This window comes from Nothobranchius furzeri, chromosome 8, assembly GCF_043380555.1.
Source record: "Nothobranchius furzeri strain GRZ-AD chromosome 8, NfurGRZ-RIMD1, whole genome shotgun sequence".
Taxonomy (NCBI): Eukaryota; Metazoa; Chordata; class Actinopteri; order Cyprinodontiformes; family Nothobranchiidae; genus Nothobranchius; species Nothobranchius furzeri.
The window spans coordinates 48,365,475-48,388,211 of record NC_091748.1 but is presented as its reverse complement, the minus strand read 5'-3'; the positions used below and the strand labels follow the sequence as shown (position 1 = coordinate 48,388,211).

Below are 22,737 nucleotides of genomic sequence, written 5' to 3'. Positions count from 1 at the left end.
TGTTTTTGTCTGAAGTAGACTTCCAACAATGTCCTTGTTTAGTTTTTTTTATAAGTAGCACTTGACACCTGTCTTTAAAACTTTTGAAAGGACATTTTGATATTTGTGTTTGTGGACTGAACGTCTTTGATCACCCGTTGAAGGATTTAATCACTTTTGAGTTGCACTTTGCTGTATGCTTTTGTTTTGTCAGAATCAGGGATTCAGGACTCTTTATTAATACTCTAGGCAGGTTATTCTGTGCTCGTGTAACATTCGGACAATCTTCTGAACCAGGATTATTCAGATTATGAGCAACATCACTGGGAGATGTTTACTCCCCCATGATCACACGAACGCACACAGGACAAGGTCAGTGTTTAATACTCTGAGACGAGTTACCGACTTTCTAGTTTAGTTTTTTCTTGACAGCTTTTTACATTTTTCTAATTGGGATTATATTCCAGCTGTGGTTTGTTATGATTATACAACAAATCATGCAGGGTATCCGCGGGTCCTTAAAAAGTCTTAAATTAGCTTTTCCAAATTTAAGGCCTTAAAAATCCTTAAAAATAACAAATAATCCTTAAATACAGTTTCCAAAGGTCTTAAATTTTCAAAGACCCAATAAACAAAATTCTTTTATTTCTATAAAATTTTTGTGAATTTCTAGTTAGTGTTCAGCGTTTTTTGTGTACGTTGTTGGCGTAAGCGGAACTGTACACATTCAGTTGGTTGTGAAAGGGGGCTACTTTTAGATGAGCACATTAGCTGGTTAAGCTAGTGGGAGCGTGCGCCATGGGGAAGTGCAAGTTTAATGGTAACTGGATGGCTAATCCCATGTTCGCGGCGTGGTTAGCACCGGCTCCAGGCAATAGCTGGAAATTATAGCTTAAATTTAATTTTAAAAATAGCTTAAATTTGGTCTAAGTGGCCTTAAAAAAGGTCTTAAAAAGTCTTAAATTTGGCTCCCTTAAACCTGCAGATACCCTGTCATGTGTCTTTATGCATATTAGATTTATTTTCCAAACACACAACATAACTTATGCTGTAAAGAGTCTAGAACCATGATTTAATACTCTACTCTGTTAATATCTCAGTATTTACTTCAGCACAAGCATACTTGAACAGTAATTTATTCACAGAAGGCTCGAATGTCTTTTTAATGGTGCTCCTGTGTCACGTCTAAACAAACGCTTTTTAGGGAGGCAGATTTTTGTTCCTGATGCTGTAAGACTTTTCTGGGCTGACCCGAAGTTCCAGCTCTGAGTTGCGTGTCTGAACGCAGAGCTCTGTAGTGCGGAGCTGGAAATGGGCAACAGAGACGGGAACCTTCAGAATCCAGCAGATCGAAGAGCTCTTATCTCACTCTGCTTTCTTGTTTACACCTTGGCTCCTGTTCATTTAAATGATCTTAGATTTGTTCCTTTGTTTTGTATCTTAAACAAAACTTCACACCAGTTGACTTCCAGTACGTACTGGAATGGCCCGGGCCACACGGGCAAGCAGAGATGCAAGGAGCTAACTTTAGCAGCTTTTATCAAAATGATTTGTTCTGTTATTTAAACAGAAGTGTTCGCTTTGTTACACGTGTAGATGTTACTTGTATTGCTTTACAACACTTTTAGGATGTTTTGATTCTTCTTTCAGGAGCAGAGACTGTCAAAGTGAGTCATTAGTAACTTTTTTAACACTGGTGTTTAAAATGTGCTATGAAATGGTAAAAATGATCCTGGTACCTGCAATCAGCCAAGAATTGTTTGCCAAGCCAATAAAATATATTTTAAAAAATCTGAGTGAAGATTAATCTGTAGATGCTTGTGTTTTTATAGTAAAACATAATCTATAATCTGTTTACTGTTCGTTCTAGGAGGGGTGGCAGAGGGGGTGTTGACTTTTTAACGTTTCTGTTGGAAACCGCTCCATGTGCTCACTAATCCCAGTGAAAAACAAACCGCTAATCTCAAATTTTGTCATCTGTTGACAGCCGTCCCTCAATCCAGTCCCCGGCATAATCATCTTACGCGACAAACACAAGTTTAAAATATTCTCTATGCTGCTGTTGGTGAGGAACAAAACTCTTAAAGCGGCAGTGTGAACCATTAACACGGGTCAAGTCTGAGCTTTTGTAGTTGGCTCAGTGAACAGCCTGTGTTTAGAGAAATTGAGATCAAGTGACCAGGCAGATGAGCTGTTAATCTGAAGGAGACCTTGTGAAACCTGTTTGTCACTTTAGCTCTGTCATAAATGGTAAACGGTCTGTATTTGATCTAGCACCTTCTACAGTCCTAGAACCCCCCCAAGGTGCTCCACAACACGGTCACTTACCCGTTCACACACTGATGGTGATGAGCTACGATGTGGCCACAGCTGCCCTGGGGCGCACTGACGGAGGCGAGGCTGCCGAGCACTGGCGCCGCGGGTCCCTCCGACCACCACCAGCAGGCAAGGGTTAAGTGTCTTGCCCAAGGACACAACGACGGCGACAGACTGAGTGGGACTCGAACCTGCAACCTTCTGATTATGAGGCGAGCGCTTAACTCCTGTGCCACCGTCACCCCAAAACCTCACATAAACCACAGCAATTCAGAGTTTTACGCTGCCATAAGTGTTGTATTATTTATGAAGAATTCTGTGGCGGATTCTGTTCAGTCAGAATTAATCTGTTTCTTCAAACTGAGGCCTTTACCAGTTCAGATTAAATCATAAATTAGAAATCCTCTAAAATTACTTTTTAAAACGACATTCACACCTCAGTGAATAGTTTACAGGTGCTGGCCAGTAAATTAGAATATCATCAAAAGGTTGAAAATATTTCAGTAATTCCATTCAAAACGTGAAACTTGTACATTATATTCATTCAATGCACACAGACCAATGTATTTCCGATGTTTATTACGTTTAATTTTGATATTTATAGGTGACAACCAATGAAAACATCAAATCTGGTATCTCAGAAAATTAGAATATTCTAAAGGCCAATGAAAAAATGTTTGTTTCTCTAATGTTGGCCAACTGAAAAGAATGAACATGAAAAGAATGTGCATGTATAGCACTCAATACTTAGTCGGGGCTCCTTTTGCCTCAATAACTGCAGTAATGCGGCGTGGCATGGACTCGATCAGTCTGTGGCACTGCTCAGGTGTTATGAGAGCCCAGGTTGCTCTGATAGTCGTCTTCAGCTCCTCTGCATTGTTGGGTCTAGCGTATTGCATCCTCCGCTTCACAATACCCCATAGATTTTCTATGGGGTTAAGGTCAGGCGAGTTTGCTGGCCAATCAAGGACAGGGATACCATGGTCCTTGAACCAGGTGCTGGTGGTTTTGGCACTGTGTGCAGGTGCCAAGTCCTGTTGAAAGGTGAAGTCTGCATCCCCATAAAGTTGGTCAGCAGCAGGAAGCATGAAGTGCTCTAAAACTTCCTGGTAGACGGCTGCATTGACCCTGGACCTCAGGAAACAGAGTGGGCCAACACCGGCAGATGACATGGCACCCCACACCATCACTGACGGTGGAAACTTTACACTGGACCTCATGCAACGTGGATTCTGTGCTTCTCCGCTCTTCCTCCAGACTCTGGGTCCTTGATTTCCAAAGGAAATGCAGAACTTGCTTTCATCAGAAAACATAACTTTGGACCACTCAGCATCAGTCCAGTCCTTTTTGTCCTTGGCCCAGGCGAGACGCTTCTTGCGCTGTTTCATGTTCAAGAGTGGCTTGACACACGGAATGCGACACCTGAATCCCATGTCTTTCATGAGTCTCCTCGTGGTGGTTCTTGAAGTGCTGACTCCAGCTGCAGTCCACTCTTTGTGGATCTCCCCCACATTTTTGAATGGGTTTGTCGTCACAATTCTCTGCAGGGTGCGGTTATCCCTAGAGCTTGTACACTTTTTTCTACCACATTTTTTCCGTCCCTGCGCCTGTCTGTTAATGTGCTTGGACACAGAGCTCTGCGAACAGCCAGCTTCTTTAGCAATCACCTTTTGTGTCTTGCCCTCCTTGTGCAAGGTGTCAATGATTGTCTTTTGGACAGCTGTTAAGTCAGAAGTCTTCCCCATGATTGTGGTGCCTTCAAAACAAGACTGAGGGACCTTTTAAAGGCCTTTGCAGGTGTTTTGAGTAAATCAGCTGATTAGAGTGGCAGCAGGTGTCTTCTATATTCAGCCTTTTCAGAATATTCTAATTTTTTGAGATACCAAATTTGGAGTTTTCATTAGTTGTCACTTATGAATATCAAATTTAAATGTAATGAACATTGGAAATACATTGGTCTGTGTGCATTGCATGAATATAATGTACAAGTTTCACGTTTTGAATGGAATTACTGAAATATTTTCAACCTTTTGATGATATTCTAATTTACTGGCCAGCACCTGTATTCAAGTCAATAATTTAAACAGTCAAATTTTAGTAAATTAATTTCTAAGCAATTAAACATCAAAATCTGATCCTTTCAAACTATGAGATAATCCATATTACCTTTTATTAAAAACTATAAAATTAATATCTGCAATTAATGATCTGAAAACCAGAAATGTGATTTTTCTTTCACCAATCCACTTTAACTCCATTCAACATGTTTTCTGGCTTCTTTTAAAATTGCATGTAGATCTAAGATGACTCTTCACTGCTTTTATTCCTGACTGGGATTTTCCCCGGATTTTGCACTAAAGGGAATCAAGTGTTCTTTTTTTTTTTGTAAAACTAACACTTTGGCTGTGCTTTAATTATTTATTTATCATGTGATTATTTACTTAAGTGTGGTGATTTTTATCTTGAGGCATGGCGGAATAAGAACCAAACAAACAAGTCAATAAACTGCAATCATTTTATTGTAAATTTACACTTTTCTTAACCTGAAAGTAAGACTACAAATGAAGCCAAATATTCTTCAACAAATACTTTGTGAGGTGATTTTATTTGGCATGATGAATGCAAGAACTGAAAACGATGCTCCGCCAATTTCAGTCTACACAGCACCATCTAGTGGCAACTATTGAAATGCATTTCTAACCTGCTTTTTACACGACAGCAGCACAACTTCACAAGCTTCATCAGGACAGCCGCAGCTGCCTTGCTCCTGCATCGCAGGGACCTTCGCACTAACTCCACCTGCAACTCAACTGATCCACAGACATGAAGGCTTCTGAGAGGTGTCTCTAAGGGCGGGAGGGAGGAGCACACGTGAGTAACTTAAAAAGTACTTCTAGGAATCAAGAGTGAGAATCAAGGACAAATAAAATAAAAAGAGGATAAAGTAACGGTTGAGTTGGTCGTAGGTGGAGTTACGTGGAAGGAAAAAAGTGCACAGGTGGTGTGACGTGGGAGTGAATGTGGACAAGAGGACGAGCGTCACAGACTCTGACAGCACTGCAGTTTGCTGTCCTTGTGGCTGTCGGTGGTCGGCGGGACGCTGATGTCCACTACGTTGTTACCCGGAGACTCATCGTGTCCGGATCTGTCGGCTATCTGCTTCTGTGACACAATGCGGTAAATTTCTGGAGACAATAAAATAAAACAGATTATTAAAATATTAAATTAGAGATAAAAGTAAAATAATATTTAATATATGATTTAAAGAAGAAAAATGCAAGAAAGAAAAAGTCAGTTACTTTAATGAGCCTCGCCTCGGTCAGTGCGCCCCAGGGCAGCTGTGGCTACACCGTAGCTCATCACCACCAGTGTGTGAATGTGTGTGTGAATGGATGAATGATACACTGTAGTGTAAAGCACTTTGGAGTCCTTACTCTGAAAGGTGCTATACAAGTGCGGGTCATTTATCATTAAATAATTAAAGAAGTGCAGCTGAGAGAGTTTGACTAGCTTCACAATAATGGTTCTTCTGGGTAGAACCGGGGGGCAGCAGATTTGTTTTCTAACACCAAAACTACAAACAGACATGGCCTTTCACCATCTATTATACAGTTTGAGTGATTCTTGTAGTTGGAAGAAATGTTTGCCCACAAATGAAAATATAATTCTAAATAACAGCAGCATTTAAATCCAACTGACTTCTCAAAAGGTTTGTGCAAGTTGCTTTCAGCAAAGCACCCCGTTGAATAATCTAAAACGTAGTATGAAATGAAAACTCATCTTGTGAAATTTAAATGTAAACTTATTTTTAGAGATTCTGGGTAAACAAGAGAGACTTTGTTATCAAACTGCATTTCAGAGGCAGACGAGACTGGAGGACTTGCATCTGTGAGAGCACTTTTATAATACATAGTAGGGCTGCACGATATTAGGAAAACCTGCGATATTCGATAACAGTGCTTAATATTGCGATATCGATATTACTCACGATAAATGAACAAATGCTAAAGTGTGCAGTGTTGATGTCGTCTGGCGTGTGACGTCTGCTCTGGGTTCAAAGCAAACAAAAACTAATGCATGAATTCCATTACAACATAACATTTTTATTGCAAAAACATGCAGCTGCACCTGCTACTGTATTAGCAGCTGCACCTGCTACTGTATTAGCAGCTGCACCTGCTACTGTATTAGCAGCTGCACCTGCTACTGTATTAGCAGCTGCACCTGCTACTGTATTAGCAGCTGCACCTGCTACTGTATTAGCAGCTGCACCTGCTACTGTATTAGCAGCAAAACAACAAACTGCATGCATGCAGCTTCTCAGTGACTTTAAAACATCACCACCACTATAAAACTTTTTCTGATGCTCCAAATACAGAAAAACATCCCTTACCAGGGTTTTTGAATAAATAAAAACAATCAGAAAATCAGTTTAAATGTTAAATAATGGTTAACATCACTTAAATGCAACAGCACATTCTCTCATTGCTACTGAACATTTTCTCCACTTATGTGGTTATGATATAAGGCTGTTGCTGTAATTGGGAAGTGAACTGTGCTGGGCCAAACTAGGAGAAAATTAAGATTTTCTGAGGGAAAGAGAAAAACAATTGTCTACCTTTCAGAAGAGGAACTGGCAAAAAACTACATAAAAAATATGTGAAAACATTTGTTTTTAACTCCAAATTGAACAAGTTTACCTAGATCTTAAAAAGCAGCTCAGATGATGAAACTGCAACTATGATTCTGATAACAAGCTAACAAATTGAACTAGCTCCTCTTAAGATAACTGGCTAGCAGAGCTTCTGACTGACAGTTTATGTGCAGCAGCAAATCAACTATCCTGATTAACAAGGTTATAAAAGCTCATAAATGAAAAATCACTTTGATGTGTGGGGGAACTTTTCCAGGCCATCTTTAGCAGGGTGGGACTGGGAGGAGAGTGCTGTAGCCTTTTAGCTGGAAGCTAACCGGAGCCTGGGGCTAACACTAGCGACACGTGTCGGAGTCAGCCCGGTAAAAATGATTAACGACACCGAGCGGACTCACGTTCACGTTTGAAAGCAGCGCTGATTCCAGAAACCTCAGCACAAAGTGCGTTCGTTGCTCTGAGCCAGCATGACGAACAAGGGAACGGCGCCGCTAACTCTGTTCAAGTGGTGCTCGCTGCAGAACCACAAAGGCGGAGCTGCACCAGAAGGTGGAGCTGCACCAGAGTCAGACCCGCCCATTCCAGAATCAGCCCCGCCCATTCTATCAGAGTCAGTCCAATTCCTTCCAGTTGTCAGGCTTTATAGTATTCTGGAACCAAAGAGGGTGTTATGGCTAAAAAATGCAAGATTGAGGACGGAGTTGAGAAGTGAATTGAACAGTTTTTGTAAAGGTTCCATATAATTAAAAATCTAACTTTTGGAACTTTTAATCATGTTATATTGTCATTTCCTCATAAGAAACACGCCAAAGCCATTTTTGGCCTCATTCATGCATTTTCTTCCCATCTCAGCTTCAATTTGGTCTCCTCCCCCAAAGCGGGTCTGGTTTTGGTTCTCAAATCTGGATATTCTGTGAATTTTCTGACAAATTATTTCTGAAATGACTTCTACTGAGACACCGCCAATAAACCATACATCCCATCTCCAAAGACACACTAAATAGCATAATAAAATGTAACGCCACCTAGTTTTTATCAGATATGGTGGTGTAGTGGTGATGGTGTTAGGTTGACGCGCGGGTTCGCCTCCCAGCAGTGGAAATATCCTATAATCTCTTTTCCTCATTTCTAGCTACACTTGCCAGTACTATGTTTACAACAATTTATTGGTATGCCGTTTAACATATAATGACTAATGTGTTTTTTTTTATTTATTCATTCGTTTATTTAGCCAGTGTGAGTCCATCTGTGAGCAGAGTTTCAACTAAAATGCTGTTTAGGAACGACCAAATTCAAAGAACTTGTAGAGACATAAATATTTTGCTGAAAATGAACATTACAACTAAAATATGAACAAATTCAATGTTTCAGCTGGCTAAATAGATTGTTGCCGACCCCACCGAGAATCGAACCAGCATCAGCTGAGGGGAAAGCAAAACTTAACTCAAACGATCTTGCCACTGGACTAACAGAACCCACACGGTGGTGGTACATGCTGTTGTACAGGAGTTTTATTAGAGCGGCTGTGGGCAGATATTCGCTAAGAGAAACTTTTTTATTTCGGGATATATTCAGACTTTGTCATGTAGCAAGTTATATTTATCTTGTTTAATTGGAGCATAGAACATAGCATTAACGACTGTAAACTAGTAACAGCCGTAATTCATGTGGGTCAGGTCAGTTTGCGATAAAGTTGAAAACAAAAACGGAAGTCAGTGGGCTAGGCTGAGTTTGCGTGAATGGGCGGGGCTGACTCTGGTGCAGCTCCACCTTATGGTGCAGCTCCGCCTTTGTAGTTCTGCAGCGAGCACCCTCTCACTCTGTTCGGGTGTTGCTTTCCAAAAGGGTCTACGTAGGGGGCGGGCGTATTACGTGAACGGACCCATCTGATTGGCCGCATATCAGAAGGACTACATTTGATTGGTCAAATAATACTTCCGCGTAAAAAAACAGAGTTGGTTTACAAAAAGTTGATGTACAGGTGCTGGCCAGTAAATTAGAATATCATCAAAAGGTTGAAAATATTTCAGTAATTCCATTCAAAACGTGAAACTTGTACATTATATTCATGCAATGCACACAGACCAATGTATTTCCGATGTTTATTACGTTTAATTTTGATATTTATAGGTGACAACCAATGAAAACATCAAATCTGGTATCTCAGAAAATTAGAATATTCTAAAGGCCAATGAAAAAATGTTTGTTTCTCTAATGTTGGCCAACTGAAAAGAATGAACATGAAAAGAATGTGCATGTATAGCACTCAATACTTAGTCGGGGCTCCTTTTGCCTCAATAACTGCAGTAATGCGGCGTGGCATGGACTCGATCAGTCTGTGGCACTGCTCAGGTGTTATGAGAGCCCAGGTTGCTCTGATAGTCGTCTTCAGCTCCTCTGCATTGTTGGGTCTAGCGTATTGCATCCTCCGCTTCACAATACCCCATAGATTTTCTATGGGGTTAAGGTCAGGCGAGTTTGCTGGCCAATCAAGGACAGGGATACCATGGTCCTTGAACCAGGTGCTGGTGGTTTTGGCACTGTGTGCAGGTGCCAAGTCCTGTTGAAAGGTGAAGTCTGCATCCCCATAAAGTTGGTCAGCAGCAGGAAGCATGAAGTGCTCTAAAACTTCCTGGTAGACGGCTGCATTGACCCTGGACCTCAGGAAACAGAGTGGGCCAACACCGGCAGATGACATGGCACCCCACACCATCACTGACGGTGGAAACTTTACACTGGACCTCATGCAACGTGGATTCTGTGCTTCTCCGCTCTTCCTCCAGACTCTGGGTCCTTGATTTCCAAAGGAAATGCAGAACTTGCTTTCATCAGAAAACATAACTTTGGACCACTCAGCATCAGTCCAGTCCTTTTTGTCCTTGGCCCAGGCGAGACGCTTCTTGCGCTGTTTCATGTTCAAGAGTGGCTTGACACACGGAATGCGACACCTGAATCCCATGTCTTTCATGAGTCTCCTCGTGGTGGTTCTTGAAGCGCTGACTCCAGCTGCAGTCCACTCTTTGTGGATCTCCCCCACATTTTTGAATGGGTTTGTCGTCACAATTCTCTGCAGGGTGCGGTTATCCCTAGAGCTTGTACACTTTTTTCTACCACATTTTTTCCATCCCTTCGCCTGTCTGTTAATGTGCTTGGACACAGAGCTCTGCGAACAGCCAGCTTCTTTAGCAATCACCTTTTGTGTCTTGCCCTCCTTGTGCAAGGTGTCAATGATTGTCTTTTGGACAGCTGTTAAGTCAGAAGTCTTCCCCATGATTGTGGTGCCTTCAAAACAAGACTGAGGGACCTTTTAAAGGCCTTTGCAGGTGTTTTGAGTAAATCAGCTGATTAGAGTGGCAGCAGGTGTCTTCTATATTCAGCCTTTTCAGAATATTCTAATTTTTTGAGATACCAAATTTGGAGTTTTCATTAGTTGTCACTTATGAATATCAAATTTAAATGTAATGAACATTGGAAATACATTGGTCTGTGTGCATTGCATGAATATAATGTACAAGTTTCACGTTTTGAATGGAATTACTGAAATATTTTCAACCTTTTGATGATATTCTAATTTACTGGCCAGCACCTGTATGACACGGATGGAAATGTTTGAACCAAACATTTATCGCTGTTTTTGCCGTGTTTTGCGATGGGCCTATCGCACGTCCTGTTATCGCGATGACGATAATTTTTCGATATATTGTGCAGCCCTAATACATATGTATGTGTTGTTTTTGTAGATGCATTTGTTCCAAGTTACTGACAATTTAACCTGACATTCATGTTTTTGCATGCACAGGGAAAACATGCCAATTCCACGCAGAAAAGCTGCAGCTTTGAACCTGCAACCTCTAGGCTGGAAAGTAACAGTGCTACCAACTGCACCTCCACGATGCCAAGGAGTAAACAACCTCAACAAGTTTTGGGATAAAAACACTGCATCTATTCTAGGAAAAGGGTGTTTTTCAGTAAGATGATGCTAAACAAAACTCTACAAATAGGTCCAGGTGTTGAAGTGGACCTTTATGGGGCCAAACCCATTTGACAAAATACAGCAATAAAGTCAGCAACCCCTTTAGGTTGTTTTAAATGAATCTTTTCCAAACATGAAACAGCACACTGCACCACATTTTCTTTTTCCTACCTGTTAAAATGTTCTTGAAGGCCTCTTCTACGTTCGTAGAGTCCAGCGCTGATGTTTCAATAAATGACAGGGTGTTCTTTTCTGTTGTGGGAGGAAAAGTTTGGTACATTTTACATGTTTTGTTTGATTTTATAATGCTTTCCTGACCACAAGCTTTAGTGCAAGTTACCTGCGAAGGCTCGAGCCTCGTCGGTGGGAACGGCCCTGAGGTGGCGGAGGTCGCTCTTGTTTCCCACCAGCATGATGACGATGTTGTTGTCAGCGTGGTCCCTCAGCTCCTTCAGCCAGCGCTCCACGTTCTCATACGTCAGGTGCTTGGCGATGTCATAAACTAGGAGGGCCCCGACTGCACCCCGATAATACCTAGTCAGTGGATAGAATTTGTGAACATATCCAGATTTTTCTGGCACTATTTGAGCATGAACATGAGCAAACACTCACGCTGAGGTGATTGCTCTGTAGCGCTCTTGTCCAGCTGTGTCCCAGATCTGAGCTTTTATCATCTTTCCGTCCACCTGGATGCTGCGGGTGGCGAACTCCACCCCTATGGTGCTCTTGCTCTCCAGGTTAAACTCATTTCTTGTGAAACGAGACAGCAGGTTACTCTTCCCCACTCCCGAGTCTCCAATAAGTACAACTAGAAACAAAACAAAAACATTTTCCAACTTGTACCCTAACAAGTCTCCTTGGTTTTAAGGTTTTTCAGAAATTCATCTCTGATAAGATAATGAATTATTAACTTGACTTTCAGTCACTAAACAAAAAATTCCACAGCCACCCAGAGTCAAAGTGAAAATTCTGCCTTTCATTTTTTACAAGCCGAGTAGATGAGCTCTAATCAGACTCTGTCCTGGTGGGAGACGGGCAGGAGGAAGCTGCCAAATGGCCCTTTTTTTCCAGGAAGTCTGACTCAACAGTTTCTCAAGGCTTCTGTGTCATGTTGATGAGCCATCAGAACCCTTGGATCAGTGTCCAACAGCCACACGGGAATCTTTACCTGACAGAGTGAAAATCCCTCTAGTATTCAAATCTCTGCATTGCAAACCTCTAAATCTGTAAAACATCTGATCCAAACCACTTAATACTTGGAAATCAAAGTTCTTCCATCGTAACGGGTCTATCTGTTGAGTCAAGTATGATGGGACAAGAAAGATTTAATCTTTTAAGAGCTGACAGTAAAACTTTTCTTGATAATGACTAACGCTTATGATTTGATATGACAAAAAAAATTCCATTAGGTAGGGTGACATCTGATTTAAGAATGTAGTCAGGTCAGACCTGAAACATATTAAACCATCAAAAAGAGCAATAGATTGGAAAGTACCTTTGATCTGCAGTAATAAACCCCGCAAAAAAGCTACAGTATCTTCCTGCTTCCCTTCGCAGGGAGTGAGTTTTCTCCTCCCTCAGCTAGTTATCCCTAAAAGGGAAGTCCTGTTTATGAAGATTAAATTAGGATTTCGGGTAAATGCATTACTGCTGACGCTGCTAATAGATTAACATGCATTATTTTTTTAAGTAAATACTCAATAACCAAAAGGATAATAAATTTATTATTATTTTATTGTCGCTTCAAGACTCGTTGACCAGACAGCTAGTGTGCTCTAAAATAAGGAATATGCGTAAACAAAAACGCAAACGCCCTCACGCCTAAAACAACCACGACTGGAGGTTATTTAGCTGCAAAAAGTGAGTAAACTAATAAATCAAACCAGCTAGCTGGCTAGCTTAGCTAAAGCCACCGTTAGCTGCAGCTGATGCTGACCACTGACTGCCGTTAACAAGCTAACATGCTAATTTAAGTTTAGCCAACAAATTAAAGTGTTTGTTATGCTTACCTTTAAACAAAAAGTCATATTCGTCGTCTCTGTTTCCCATTGTTTATTTGGACTAGGTCTAAGAGAGCAATGATGGCAAAAAACAATAGTTCCCCCCTGTACAGCCCAGGGTGGTGGTGAGCCAAGATGACAGAGGACGCTGCGCCAATTGCGTAAGAAGAGCGGAAGCGTGTGGTCACGTGGCTTGCCACTACGCAACTTCTTAGTAAGTTTTCAAGGCTGTTTGGAGTTAATTTACACATATTCGGAGAAATTGTACTCTGAATTACACTTTAATTTTTTATTATATTACTGATAAACTTAACATTGAAATGTAATAAAAAGTAATTAGTTGCTCCAACGGCTAATCGAGCTCATAAAATACAACACCATTAAAGGTGCTTTATGTAGAAATGAAGTAAAAATGACATCCTGTGGAAAGATTTGGTTACTGCAACTGTTTTAAACAACTCTGGAGCTTTTTGCTGGCCGTTGTCAAGTTACAATTGTTGGTGCTGCAGAATTTGCTTGCGAGAGACACGACAACCCCACACTCACTAAAGGTAAGCAGCAGTCCTTCCTTTCTATATTTTTTACATTTTTTGCTTTTGTGAAGCGCCACATGATTTTTTTCTTGAGAGGCGCTATAGAAATTATACTTTCTTCTTCTTCTTCTTCTTCTTCTTCTTCTTCTTCTTCTTCTTCTTCTTCTTCTTCTTCTTCTTCTTCTTCCTTTGTTTTGAAAGGAGAAAAACTGGCAATCCATGCAGCCAGCTGGACATGAAATAGGTTTAAGTAAAACCTTTCTTCAAAAATGAAAAAAACTTTCATTTAATCCATTTTAAGTTATTTTTTTTAAACACAGGAAACGTTTTTACCTTGCTGACGGTTTCAATCACTCCTGCGATCTTCATCAGAGCTAGCCGTTAATGGCGGCGTCACTCCCTTCTCCGGGCGACACCGTCCTCCTCTGCTGCCCGCGCTCTCCTCACCGATGACACAGTTCCATGCATGACCTAATGTGTAGACCCCCTCATCTCTGTTCTTGGTTCCATGCCCACGTCTCTGTAGTTCTATGGGTTCCTTAATCCATCTGTTTTATTTCTGTTGTTTGGTGGTGATGATCCTTGTGTTGTCCCAGTCCATTATATGGTTTAACCTTGTGCTGTGTGGTTTGTTACGGCTGATTTCTTTATTGTGCGTTCTGCTTCTTGTCTTGCCTCCATTAAAAACTCACAAAGCGCGGCTGATAACAGGTTACCCATAGCGAAGCCTTCCAGTTGTTTGTATATTGTTCCATCATATGTGAAATATGTTTGCTACAAGTTTTATCAGTTGTGCTATGTCATCTGTTTTAAGGTTTGTTCTTTTGTGTAGAGTTTTGTCCTGTCTGATTCTGTATACTATATGTCGATGTTTTTTTGGGGGGGTTGGTGTTTTTGTGAACAAGGATGTAACATCATGTGAGATTAGTATTAGTAGTAATAAACGGAGAAGGAAGTGATGCCGCCATTAGCAGCTAGCTCTGAGGAAGATCGCAAGAGTGATCGAAACTGTCAGCAAGGTAAAAAAAATATTTCCTGTGTTTAAAAAAAGAACTTAAAAATGCATTCAGAAGAAAAACCCAGAATGAATATACAAAAGAAGTTTGTTTTCATCCTTATTGGCTTTATTTCAACAAACATAACAGTGCACCACGCTTATTAAAATGCCTCATGACCTGTAAACATGCTGCAGAAATAATGTTTGAGTAAACAGGAAGGTTTGACACACCTCACTAAAATAAATACACATAGGTGTGTCCAAAACTTGCACTACTCTTAAGGGAACTGTACTCTAAATATAATCTGCTTGCTTCATTGACTGTTATATTCCTTGACTTGACTTCCTTGACTTGACTTCCTTGACTTGACTTCCTTGGTTATTATGTTCAGATAATTGCCATTACTCGTCAACTCTGGAATTTGAATTTGTGAAGCAAGGCTTGACGTTCACACACAGCAGGATTTCTTCGGGGTTAGCAGGTTCAGCTTGTTTGTCAGAATTAAAAAAACTAATAATTTTAATATTTTGTGTTACTCTACATGAACAGCTATTAGTTTCTCATTAGTTGTGCTTTCATTCAAATTTTCCACCATATTTTGTAATCTTTTAGAACATAAATCAGTTAAATTATTGTTTAAAAATCTTTCAATTATTTTGAAAAGGCACACTATTTTATATGAAGCTTAAAATATTAACTTCGAAATTTAAAAAATAATAGTTTTGGCTATATGTTCAAATATTGAAGTTTTAAACCCATCCATTAATTAATTAATTTATTTATTTATTTATTTATAATGCTTTCAAGAATGCTTTGAAGGACTTTCGATGTTTATTTTTTCCCACTCGTTTTCTGTCCAGTACATGTACATGCTGTGCAGGGTGTTCAAGAAACAAAAAACAGACAAAAGAATGTGTAAGAGCTTGTAGCTGAAGGACATCAGTGACAGAACAGAGCTGTATGTCAAGCTGTCAGCTATAACTTAGTAAATTGCCTTAGGGTCAAAATACTTCATTTCTGCATCAAACTGTGTTCTTTTTAGCAAATGCACATAAAAGAAATAGTAATAAGAGTTATATTGAGAATAATAAAACCTCTTCATTTCAATTAACACGTGACAGGACTTGGTAAACAGGAAGAATAGTCTTCTCCTGCGTCAGAGTTTGCTAAAGTGTAGTCCAGTGAGCTGTCCTCTCAGGCAGGTTTCACAGTTGTCACCAGGTAATTCCTGCTGCTCTTTTATGACCTTTGATCAGACAAACCAGCTACCTGATGCACTAACTGCGCATGCTCCCACGCAGCTGATTTGTGACATATATAAAGCTTGTTTTTCCAGTCTTTTCCAAACTTGACAAAGCCCGTTTCTCTAGGCTTGTCTCACCTGTGAAGATTTTTTTAAGCCTCGCCCCGTTTTCCCTTGACGCTGACCAATCAGCAGCAGCGCGTGCGCCGCAGCTGGAGGATATCAGGGAAGGTTAGATCTCCTCAGAAGAAAACTGCGTAGGAAAAACAAGAAGGAGAGGCAGAAACGAATCGTTTGATTCTGTGTTTTGACTCATGGCAAAGCGAATAGGACGGAAGCGGGCCCAGCTGCCAGACTGCTACTATGAGGGTTACCTGGAGAAGACGTGGGGGAAAGACCTGGTAGGTCGGATATAAGAGGAAACGTTGACTCTAATAAAAGTGTTTTAATTGTAGCATTGAAATAATAAACGTATTTAGGTTTTCATCAGATATTTATCTGATTTAACATCAACATCAGCTACTGATAAATGTTTAATCTACACTTTCTGAGCTAGCACGTTTTCTGAAATGTTTGCAATAATTAGCTAGTTATGTTATTTAAAACGGGCCTAATGAAATGATTATAGGACAGTAGAAATTTAATTTTATTAATAAAGCCAAATTAAACATCTTTTCTTTCACATGAATTGCTTTCTTTTTTAATATTTATAGTTTTTAGGTCTCAAATCCTTTTGTTAGAAACAACTTTTGAAGTGGTCTAAATCAAAAGTTCTTCCTGAAAGACTTTGAACGGTTTTCCTTTGAATTCTCTGGAGAATTGTTCAGGAAGATCTGGCTGCATGGAACAAATATAACATTCTGAGTGGTTTCAAACTCAACATTAACTCTGACGTGCTTGAGAACATGTGATCAACATGTGTTCATTTTAGCTTGTCTGGTGTGTGTTCTTGGCTTAATCTTCAGGACTAAAGAACAAAAAGCCATCAGGGTTGACACTCAAACATGAATTGCAGGCTTTAACAATCATAAATGCTGAGGGTAATCCATTGATCCGGTAAAGTTTTTATCTGTAGGTCTGAGTCAGTGTCCTTTTATCCAACTAGCTGATGTCTTTAACCAGACGGCATAACTTAAAGAGTAAGTCACCCCTAAATTAACTTTTTTCGCTGATAAACAATAGTGATGGGAATTCCGGCTCTTTTTAGAGAGCCGGTTCTTTTGGCTCGGCTCCCAAGTGGCTCCTCAGATTTTCTGTTGCGTAAATTATGTTTATCACCAAAAATAATGCAAAATTATGTGTAAAATGATTTACTAATGTAAAAAAATGCTATATACCAAATATTTATCATTTTATATGGATTTCTTAACTGAACATTTTGAGAAATCTCAACTTTCTGATTGCTGTCGCTCATTTTCTCTCCATCTTCGTCGCACTCTCCTCTCTCTTTCTCGCCTTTTTCCTTCTCCTCATTCCCTCTCGTCTCCCTCCGCCTGCATGTGTGTGTGTGTGTGTGTGTGTGGGGGGGGGGGGGTCGAGCCGGCTCCTGTCCTTCACTTCATAGAGCCGGCTCTTAGAGCCGTTCGCGACCGACGCATCACTAATAAACGATATAAATGAGTGTCTAATCATGCTGTAGACACGTATAGTCAATAATTTGGCACTTTAGGGCATCTTAGTTAATTTCAATACTCTACCTAATGTCAGTGTTGTGCAGGTAACAACTTTGCACTTCATTTGATTAAAAATCTGCCACTGCTATTGGCTAAGAGGTATGCTATGATGTTAGCAGGTACATTATGATGTTATTGTGAGCTTGCTTGTGTGCATTTGTTAGAGGCTCCCACCCTCTCGGTCTGTCAGGCAACAGCGATTTTCAAACGTGAGTGGAGTAAGACTCTGGTAGGGGGCAACTTGCTCTTTAAAACATCCCATGTTTACCTGCTTCCTTGGATTAGATCCAGCTAAAGCTGATTAGTATCGCCTTCCATGGTTTCAGGCTCTTGACTCATCGGATCAAATTTACGAATGTTGACTGGAACTACTTATCTCCTTGTTGTATAACACGTTTGTTTTTCTTGTTCAGTTGTTTCCTTGTTTCTCATCATCTTCATCATCATCTGTCTCTGTTTGTGCAGACCCCTCAGAAATTCTGGGCCTGCCTATGTGGAAACTCCCTGTTTTTCTTCAATGAGAAAAGAGACATTGACGTGAGCTGTTTTCAGAAGTACTGACCATTAAGTTTACACATTTGGCCCGTTTGTCACTAGGTTTTTTGTGTGTGTGTGTGTGTGTGTGTGTGTGTGTGTGTGGTGTGTGTGTGTTTGTTTCTTCAGTACGTAGATAAACTGGTTCTCACTGAACTGATCTCCGTGGCAGATGATGGAACCCCCGTTAGTAACACACATTCAACCAGATTCGTGGTTCACATGAAAAGTGGAAGCTACAGATTCACTGTGAGTCAGTGTGTAGGAAAACTCCGATTTTTATTCAATCTTCTGTAAATTTTCTTTTTTTAAATCTCATAACTTTCGCCTGGTGTTCCTGCAGGCCTCTAATTCAGAAGCTCGAGAGCTTTGGAAGGGGTTCATCCACTCTGTGGCTGAGGTTTGTGTCCCCTTACTCATCTCACTGCTTTAAGGTCATAGAGCATCAATTATAATCTCCCTTTGCATAAACTGTTAAACACAAACCATCTTCCTGCAGCTGTCAGTCCCATCCTCCCTCATCCTGCTGCCAGGTCAGATCCACATGCTGGAATGCACAATCCAGAAGGAGGTGGAAAGGCTGGCCAGCCTCACCTCCACTGATGTGACTGACCACGCCCCATCTCCCACCTCCTCCCAGTCTGACATGCCTGCGTAGGGACCGATCTCACTCGGCACAGATTTATTTTAAACCTGTTTTTGAGGGAAAATATACACTAAAACCGTTTTTCTTCTGTTTTGATCAGTTGCTTTTATGAGGTGCCCCGGCTGGAGGCGGAGCTTCTGCTGGAGAGAGAAGCCAACCGAGGAAATTTGCTGCTCAGGCCCGGCAGAATTGAGAAATCCTTCGCCATCACCACCAGGCTGGATTTAGGAGGGTATGAACATGCAAATATAAAAATAAAAAAATCAGTCTTTAGCATGAAAAATCACATTCAATCATTATTTTCATATAAAACCTGCCCAAAAAAGTTGCATAATCGTGTAAATGTTTCAATCAGATCTGTGTTCAAGCACTACCGTGTGTACAGCAGCCCTGCAGGATTCTACATTGACGTGGACACGCCTGTGAGTATTTATTGGTTTCATCTGTTTTTGCAGCCAAGGAATTTTTTTTCTTCTGCAAATTTAAGAAAAGCTTGTCACTGATTTCTAAAACGGCTCTGGTATTCTTTCGTAATGCAAGGGCAGAAAGTAATTAGACACTGTCTTTTATACGCTGCTTAGTTGAACTTTGTCTACCGTAGGTGTAACAATCTCTATAGCAGGAGGTTTTTATGGCTTTATGCCGGATAGGAAGGAGCCCACACGATCTCCTGGAAAGGCGGACTCTGCTTACCGTAAAAATGTCTTGTGACATTAAATGGGTCACCTGTGACGAGTGGAAAGGTGTAAATTTCTACTTTAGATGTTGTTTTCAAAAGGTTTTCCGACACCTTAGTTTGTGCCCGTCAATTAAAGTGTCAAACAGTAGTAGTTGTCTTTGTTGCAGGATTTTATTTCTGTTTCTAAAGAATTGTTTCTGCAGGTTTATGCAGACACGCTGCAGGAGTTGGTCAACATCTTGGTGGAAAGAACAGAAGGACATCTGACTCCCCTCATAGTCGAGGGGCAATACGACAAAAATATTTGTACGAACAGATTCTTTTTAGCATTGTTTTTCTGTCTAAATGTTTTTTTGTATTTACCAGTATGCGCTCGCCTCTTCACAGCCTTTATTTCATCTGATAATGAAAACGGAGAAAGAACCCAGCAGAGCTTACAAACCTTTGCCCTAACACCTTTGACTCGCAGACAAGGTAGTGTCCTGCCACACAATCTCACACGGATGCTCTTACACCCTTCTGAATTCTGTTTTTGTTGCTGGGAACGGTAAACATGAGGGGATGACTTACAGTTAACGTTATCGAACAACCTCCAGCGGTAAAAACACGCCCAGCAAGTTTTAAAAGGCTATAAATGTTCCAAATGCAAGTCATTTTTAGTAATGTGCATGCGTACAGAAACATTTCTAGCTCTGCTGAAACGTTCTGCAACGACAAACTTCTGCAAATGTGTTTTATCAGGTGCCTTTCTGCAGGGTTTGAGCCAAAGTCGGCGTGTTTCCATGTCTGTCACAAAGATCTTATCAGCTTTAGAACAGATCTGTGATGGAAATGTCAAGTGTCTTATAAAGATTTTATCTCTGCACTAGATCTTGTAAAAATTTGATGCTGGCTCCAGAGATGGTGGATAATCTACCTTAAAATATATAGTAAAGTCAATTTATTTAGTACCTATCACAAAAAAATTCCATCAAAATTAAAACGTGATTAAAAGACAAAAACCAGAAAGTAAAATTAATTAAAAACCATCACAAAACAAAGAAATATAAGTTTATAAAATGCATTTGAAATTAATTCCATGTTTTAATGATTAAGAAGATCTCTATGAAGTTCTGCAATATACTTTTCTACATTTTTTTTATCATATTAAATTTAATTTATCCTCTGGGGAATGTCACATTTTTGTTATGGAAATGATGGGTCGGAGACCCCGCAAAGGATAGCAGCCATTTTACAGCAGCTAAAGGGGAAATTAACAAACATTATCTTTTACTGTACCTCAGGAACAAAAGACCCAAAATATTTTCATGTCTTTTATATAAAAGCTCTAGTTAAATGGACCGATTATGTCATCACACCTTGTATCAACACTGTAATAATCCTATTTGCATGTTTTTGTTGTCTTTAGATGAGAAAACAAGGGCTCTAGAAGCAGAACCAGACCCCGTCAGAGAGGAGCATCCATCATTTGCCGATAAGAGTGAGTAAACCTCGTCCCATGAGACCGTTCTTCTCTGGTTCCTGTCAACAACTCTGCTCTCAAACGAGTAGATCTGCATTCCTTCCATGATTCTTTCTGACTCGCTTTGTTTGTTCAGAGGTGGGGCGAGAGCATGCGATCAGAGATTCTTCAGCTGCTTCACTCTCACGCAAGTTCTTTCATCAGATTAATTTTTAAAATTATTATTTTTTCCATCCAAACAAATTAATCAGATTTCTAGCTCAAATGCTTTTTATTTAACTTGTTTTGTTACACACACGGCAGTGACGGGCCATAAGAAAGCACCATGTCCTGCTCCACGAAGAAGTCTCCCATCGCAGACCCCCACCAACAACCCTGGAAATCCAAGGCGGCCATCCAACGTGGAGGCACAGATGAAATGTAAGTCCACATGCTCTTTCTTTCTTTTACGATGTCACTATTAACTCTCCTCCCTTGGTTGGTTACAGTTCCTCTGCCAGCAATATCGGAGCTGAAACTGAAGCTTGGACAGAAGTTAAAGATCGATCTGACCTGAAGCACTCAGAGGGGCCGGCCGGCAGCAGATGGAGTTACCATCCGAGCCCAGATCACCGGGTTCCTCTTTGATTAGCTGCCTGAAGCTAAACCTCTCTGAAGATTGATGTTTTATCGATTCGCCCGTCTTGAACATTAGCAGATGAACGTTGTTGTAAAAACGAGTGTTGATGTCCCATTACCTCCCGGATCCTCTTGTTTGTTTTGCACATCAGCTATCATCAAATTCTCATTAGATTCTAGCTTTTAGTACCAGTGGTTTCCTTTAACCAGCTTCCAAGTGTAATTTTAGTTTGAACCTGCCTTACAAGTATGTGAAATGTAAATAGTACCATAGTACTGCGTCTGTGTTTAAGGACGGAATGTAAACTCTGTTGAGCTCGTTTTGACCTCGTGAATGGACCATTTAAGTATTTAGGAACCATGAAGCTCTGGATTTTGTCACTTTAAGAGATTCGACAAAGCATCTTCTAGTATGTGCTATGCAGACATATAAGTAGTAAATATTCTTTACTGTATACTTTAATTTTACACTTTATTTATAATTTTTTTTACTTTAGAAATAAGACTCTTAGAATGAAGTATCTTCACTCCTTTTATTACCTCATTTACTGATACATTAAAGTGGAAAAACTTAAACTATTTACAATAAATTGTGACTTTTTGTCAGCTTGTGAAATAAAGTGAATAACTGACAGCTGGGTGCTTGACTAAAGCATGGCGGGCTACTGTGGAAACGTGGCAGAACAATGTTACAGAAAACATGACGGGGACGAGAAGCAGAGGTGAACACTTGAGGATATGTTTTCCTGGCCTGATCACATCTTCCCGGCTGAGATGTGATGCAGTAACATACGGTGTTAGCTGGAGCTACTGGGCTTCTCAGATATAGACTGGCAGCTACTCGTAGTGGGATCTCTGCTGGATATAAATGTAAGCTCCTTCGTTTCCACAACACTGAACCAAAGTGAGGGGTTCCCTTCTAAATGTAAGTTCAGCCAAAAATAAACCTAACACATCCGAGGCGTTGCACAAAGCTGGTTTCATAAACATCCTGTAAAATAACTGAATTTAGGGAAACACTTTACTGCTCCAGAGAGACAAGTGACTCTGACTTCACCATGGTAACCGACTCCAAACTAAACCTGCTCACTGACGGGTATTTTTGGAGGGGATTTCTGACAGACTGGGTGTGTTTGTTTTACATTTCTGAACAAATTCTCACCAACTCTGCATCTTTGTGCCTTTTTTCTGTTGGCTAACACAACTCAACTCTCCTAAAATCCCATTTTAGATATTTAAACAAGGACTTCAATGAGTATAAAATGGAACGTTAAACGTGTGGAGTATAAGTAACATGATTCGATGAGGACCACTCCGTCAAAACAGAAATCTGCGTTTAAAAGCAAACACTAGATTCTTAAAATCAGGTTTCAACTTTCTGAGTTAACTGGGTCCAACTCCACCATGTGCTTTAATTCAGTCTGACATTTTG

General features: G+C 40.4%; 2 protein-coding genes across 2 annotated transcripts; one reads left to right on the top strand and one right to left on the bottom strand.

Annotated features, from left to right (window-relative positions):
- Positions 1-4,796: 4,796 nt before the first annotated feature.
- LOC107393354 (ras-related protein Rab-11B) lies at positions 4,797-13,082 on the bottom strand. The gene is made up of 5 exons (XM_015971646.3): positions 12,929-13,082; positions 11,532-11,727; positions 11,260-11,453; positions 11,091-11,171; positions 4,797-5,480 (listed from the first exon to the last, which is right to left on the bottom strand). Exons 1-5 carry the CDS (start codon positions 12,966-12,968, stop codon positions 5,335-5,337), a joined length of 657 nt encoding a protein of 218 aa, XP_015827132.1. The 5' UTR covers positions 12,969-13,082; the 3' UTR covers positions 4,797-5,334.
- A 2,815-nt stretch (positions 13,083-15,897) lies between these two features.
- LOC107393353 (signal-transducing adaptor protein 2) lies at positions 15,898-21,092 on the top strand. The gene is made up of 11 exons (XM_070553904.1): positions 15,898-16,094; positions 17,832-17,903; positions 18,030-18,149; positions 18,244-18,300; positions 18,400-18,554; positions 18,647-18,778; positions 18,902-18,968; positions 19,429-19,531; positions 19,613-19,699; positions 20,634-20,705; positions 20,824-21,092. The coding sequence occupies exons 1-11, from the start codon at positions 16,008-16,010 to the stop codon at positions 20,901-20,903; spliced, it is 1,032 nt and encodes a 343-aa protein (XP_070410005.1). The 5' UTR covers positions 15,898-16,007; the 3' UTR covers positions 20,904-21,092.
- Positions 21,093-22,737: the final 1,645 nt, after the last annotated feature.

Coding starts and splice junctions, on each gene's coding strand:
- LOC107393353 (XM_070553904.1), top strand. CDS start 16,008: ATGGCAAAGCGAATAGGACGGAAGCGGGCCCAGCTGCCAGACTGCTAC. Junction 16,095..17,831: donor AGACGTGGGGGAAAGACCTG/GTAGGTCGGATA, acceptor CTGTTTGTGCAG/ACCCCTCAGAAATTCTGGGC. Junction 18,555..18,646: donor TCCCAGTCTGACATGCCTGC/GTAGGGACCGAT, acceptor TGTTTTGATCAG/TTGCTTTTATGAGGTGCCCC.
- LOC107393354 (XM_015971646.3), bottom strand. CDS start 12,968: ATGGGAAACAGAGACGACGAATATGACTTTTTGTTTAAAG. Junction 11,172..11,259: donor CGAGGCTCGAGCCTTCGCAG/GTAACTTGCACT, acceptor CTCCCACAACAG/AAAAGAACACCCTGTCATTT. Junction 5,481..11,090: donor CTTCAAGAACATTTTAACAG/GTAGGAAAAAGA, acceptor TATTGTCTCCAG/AAATTTACCGCATTGTGTCA.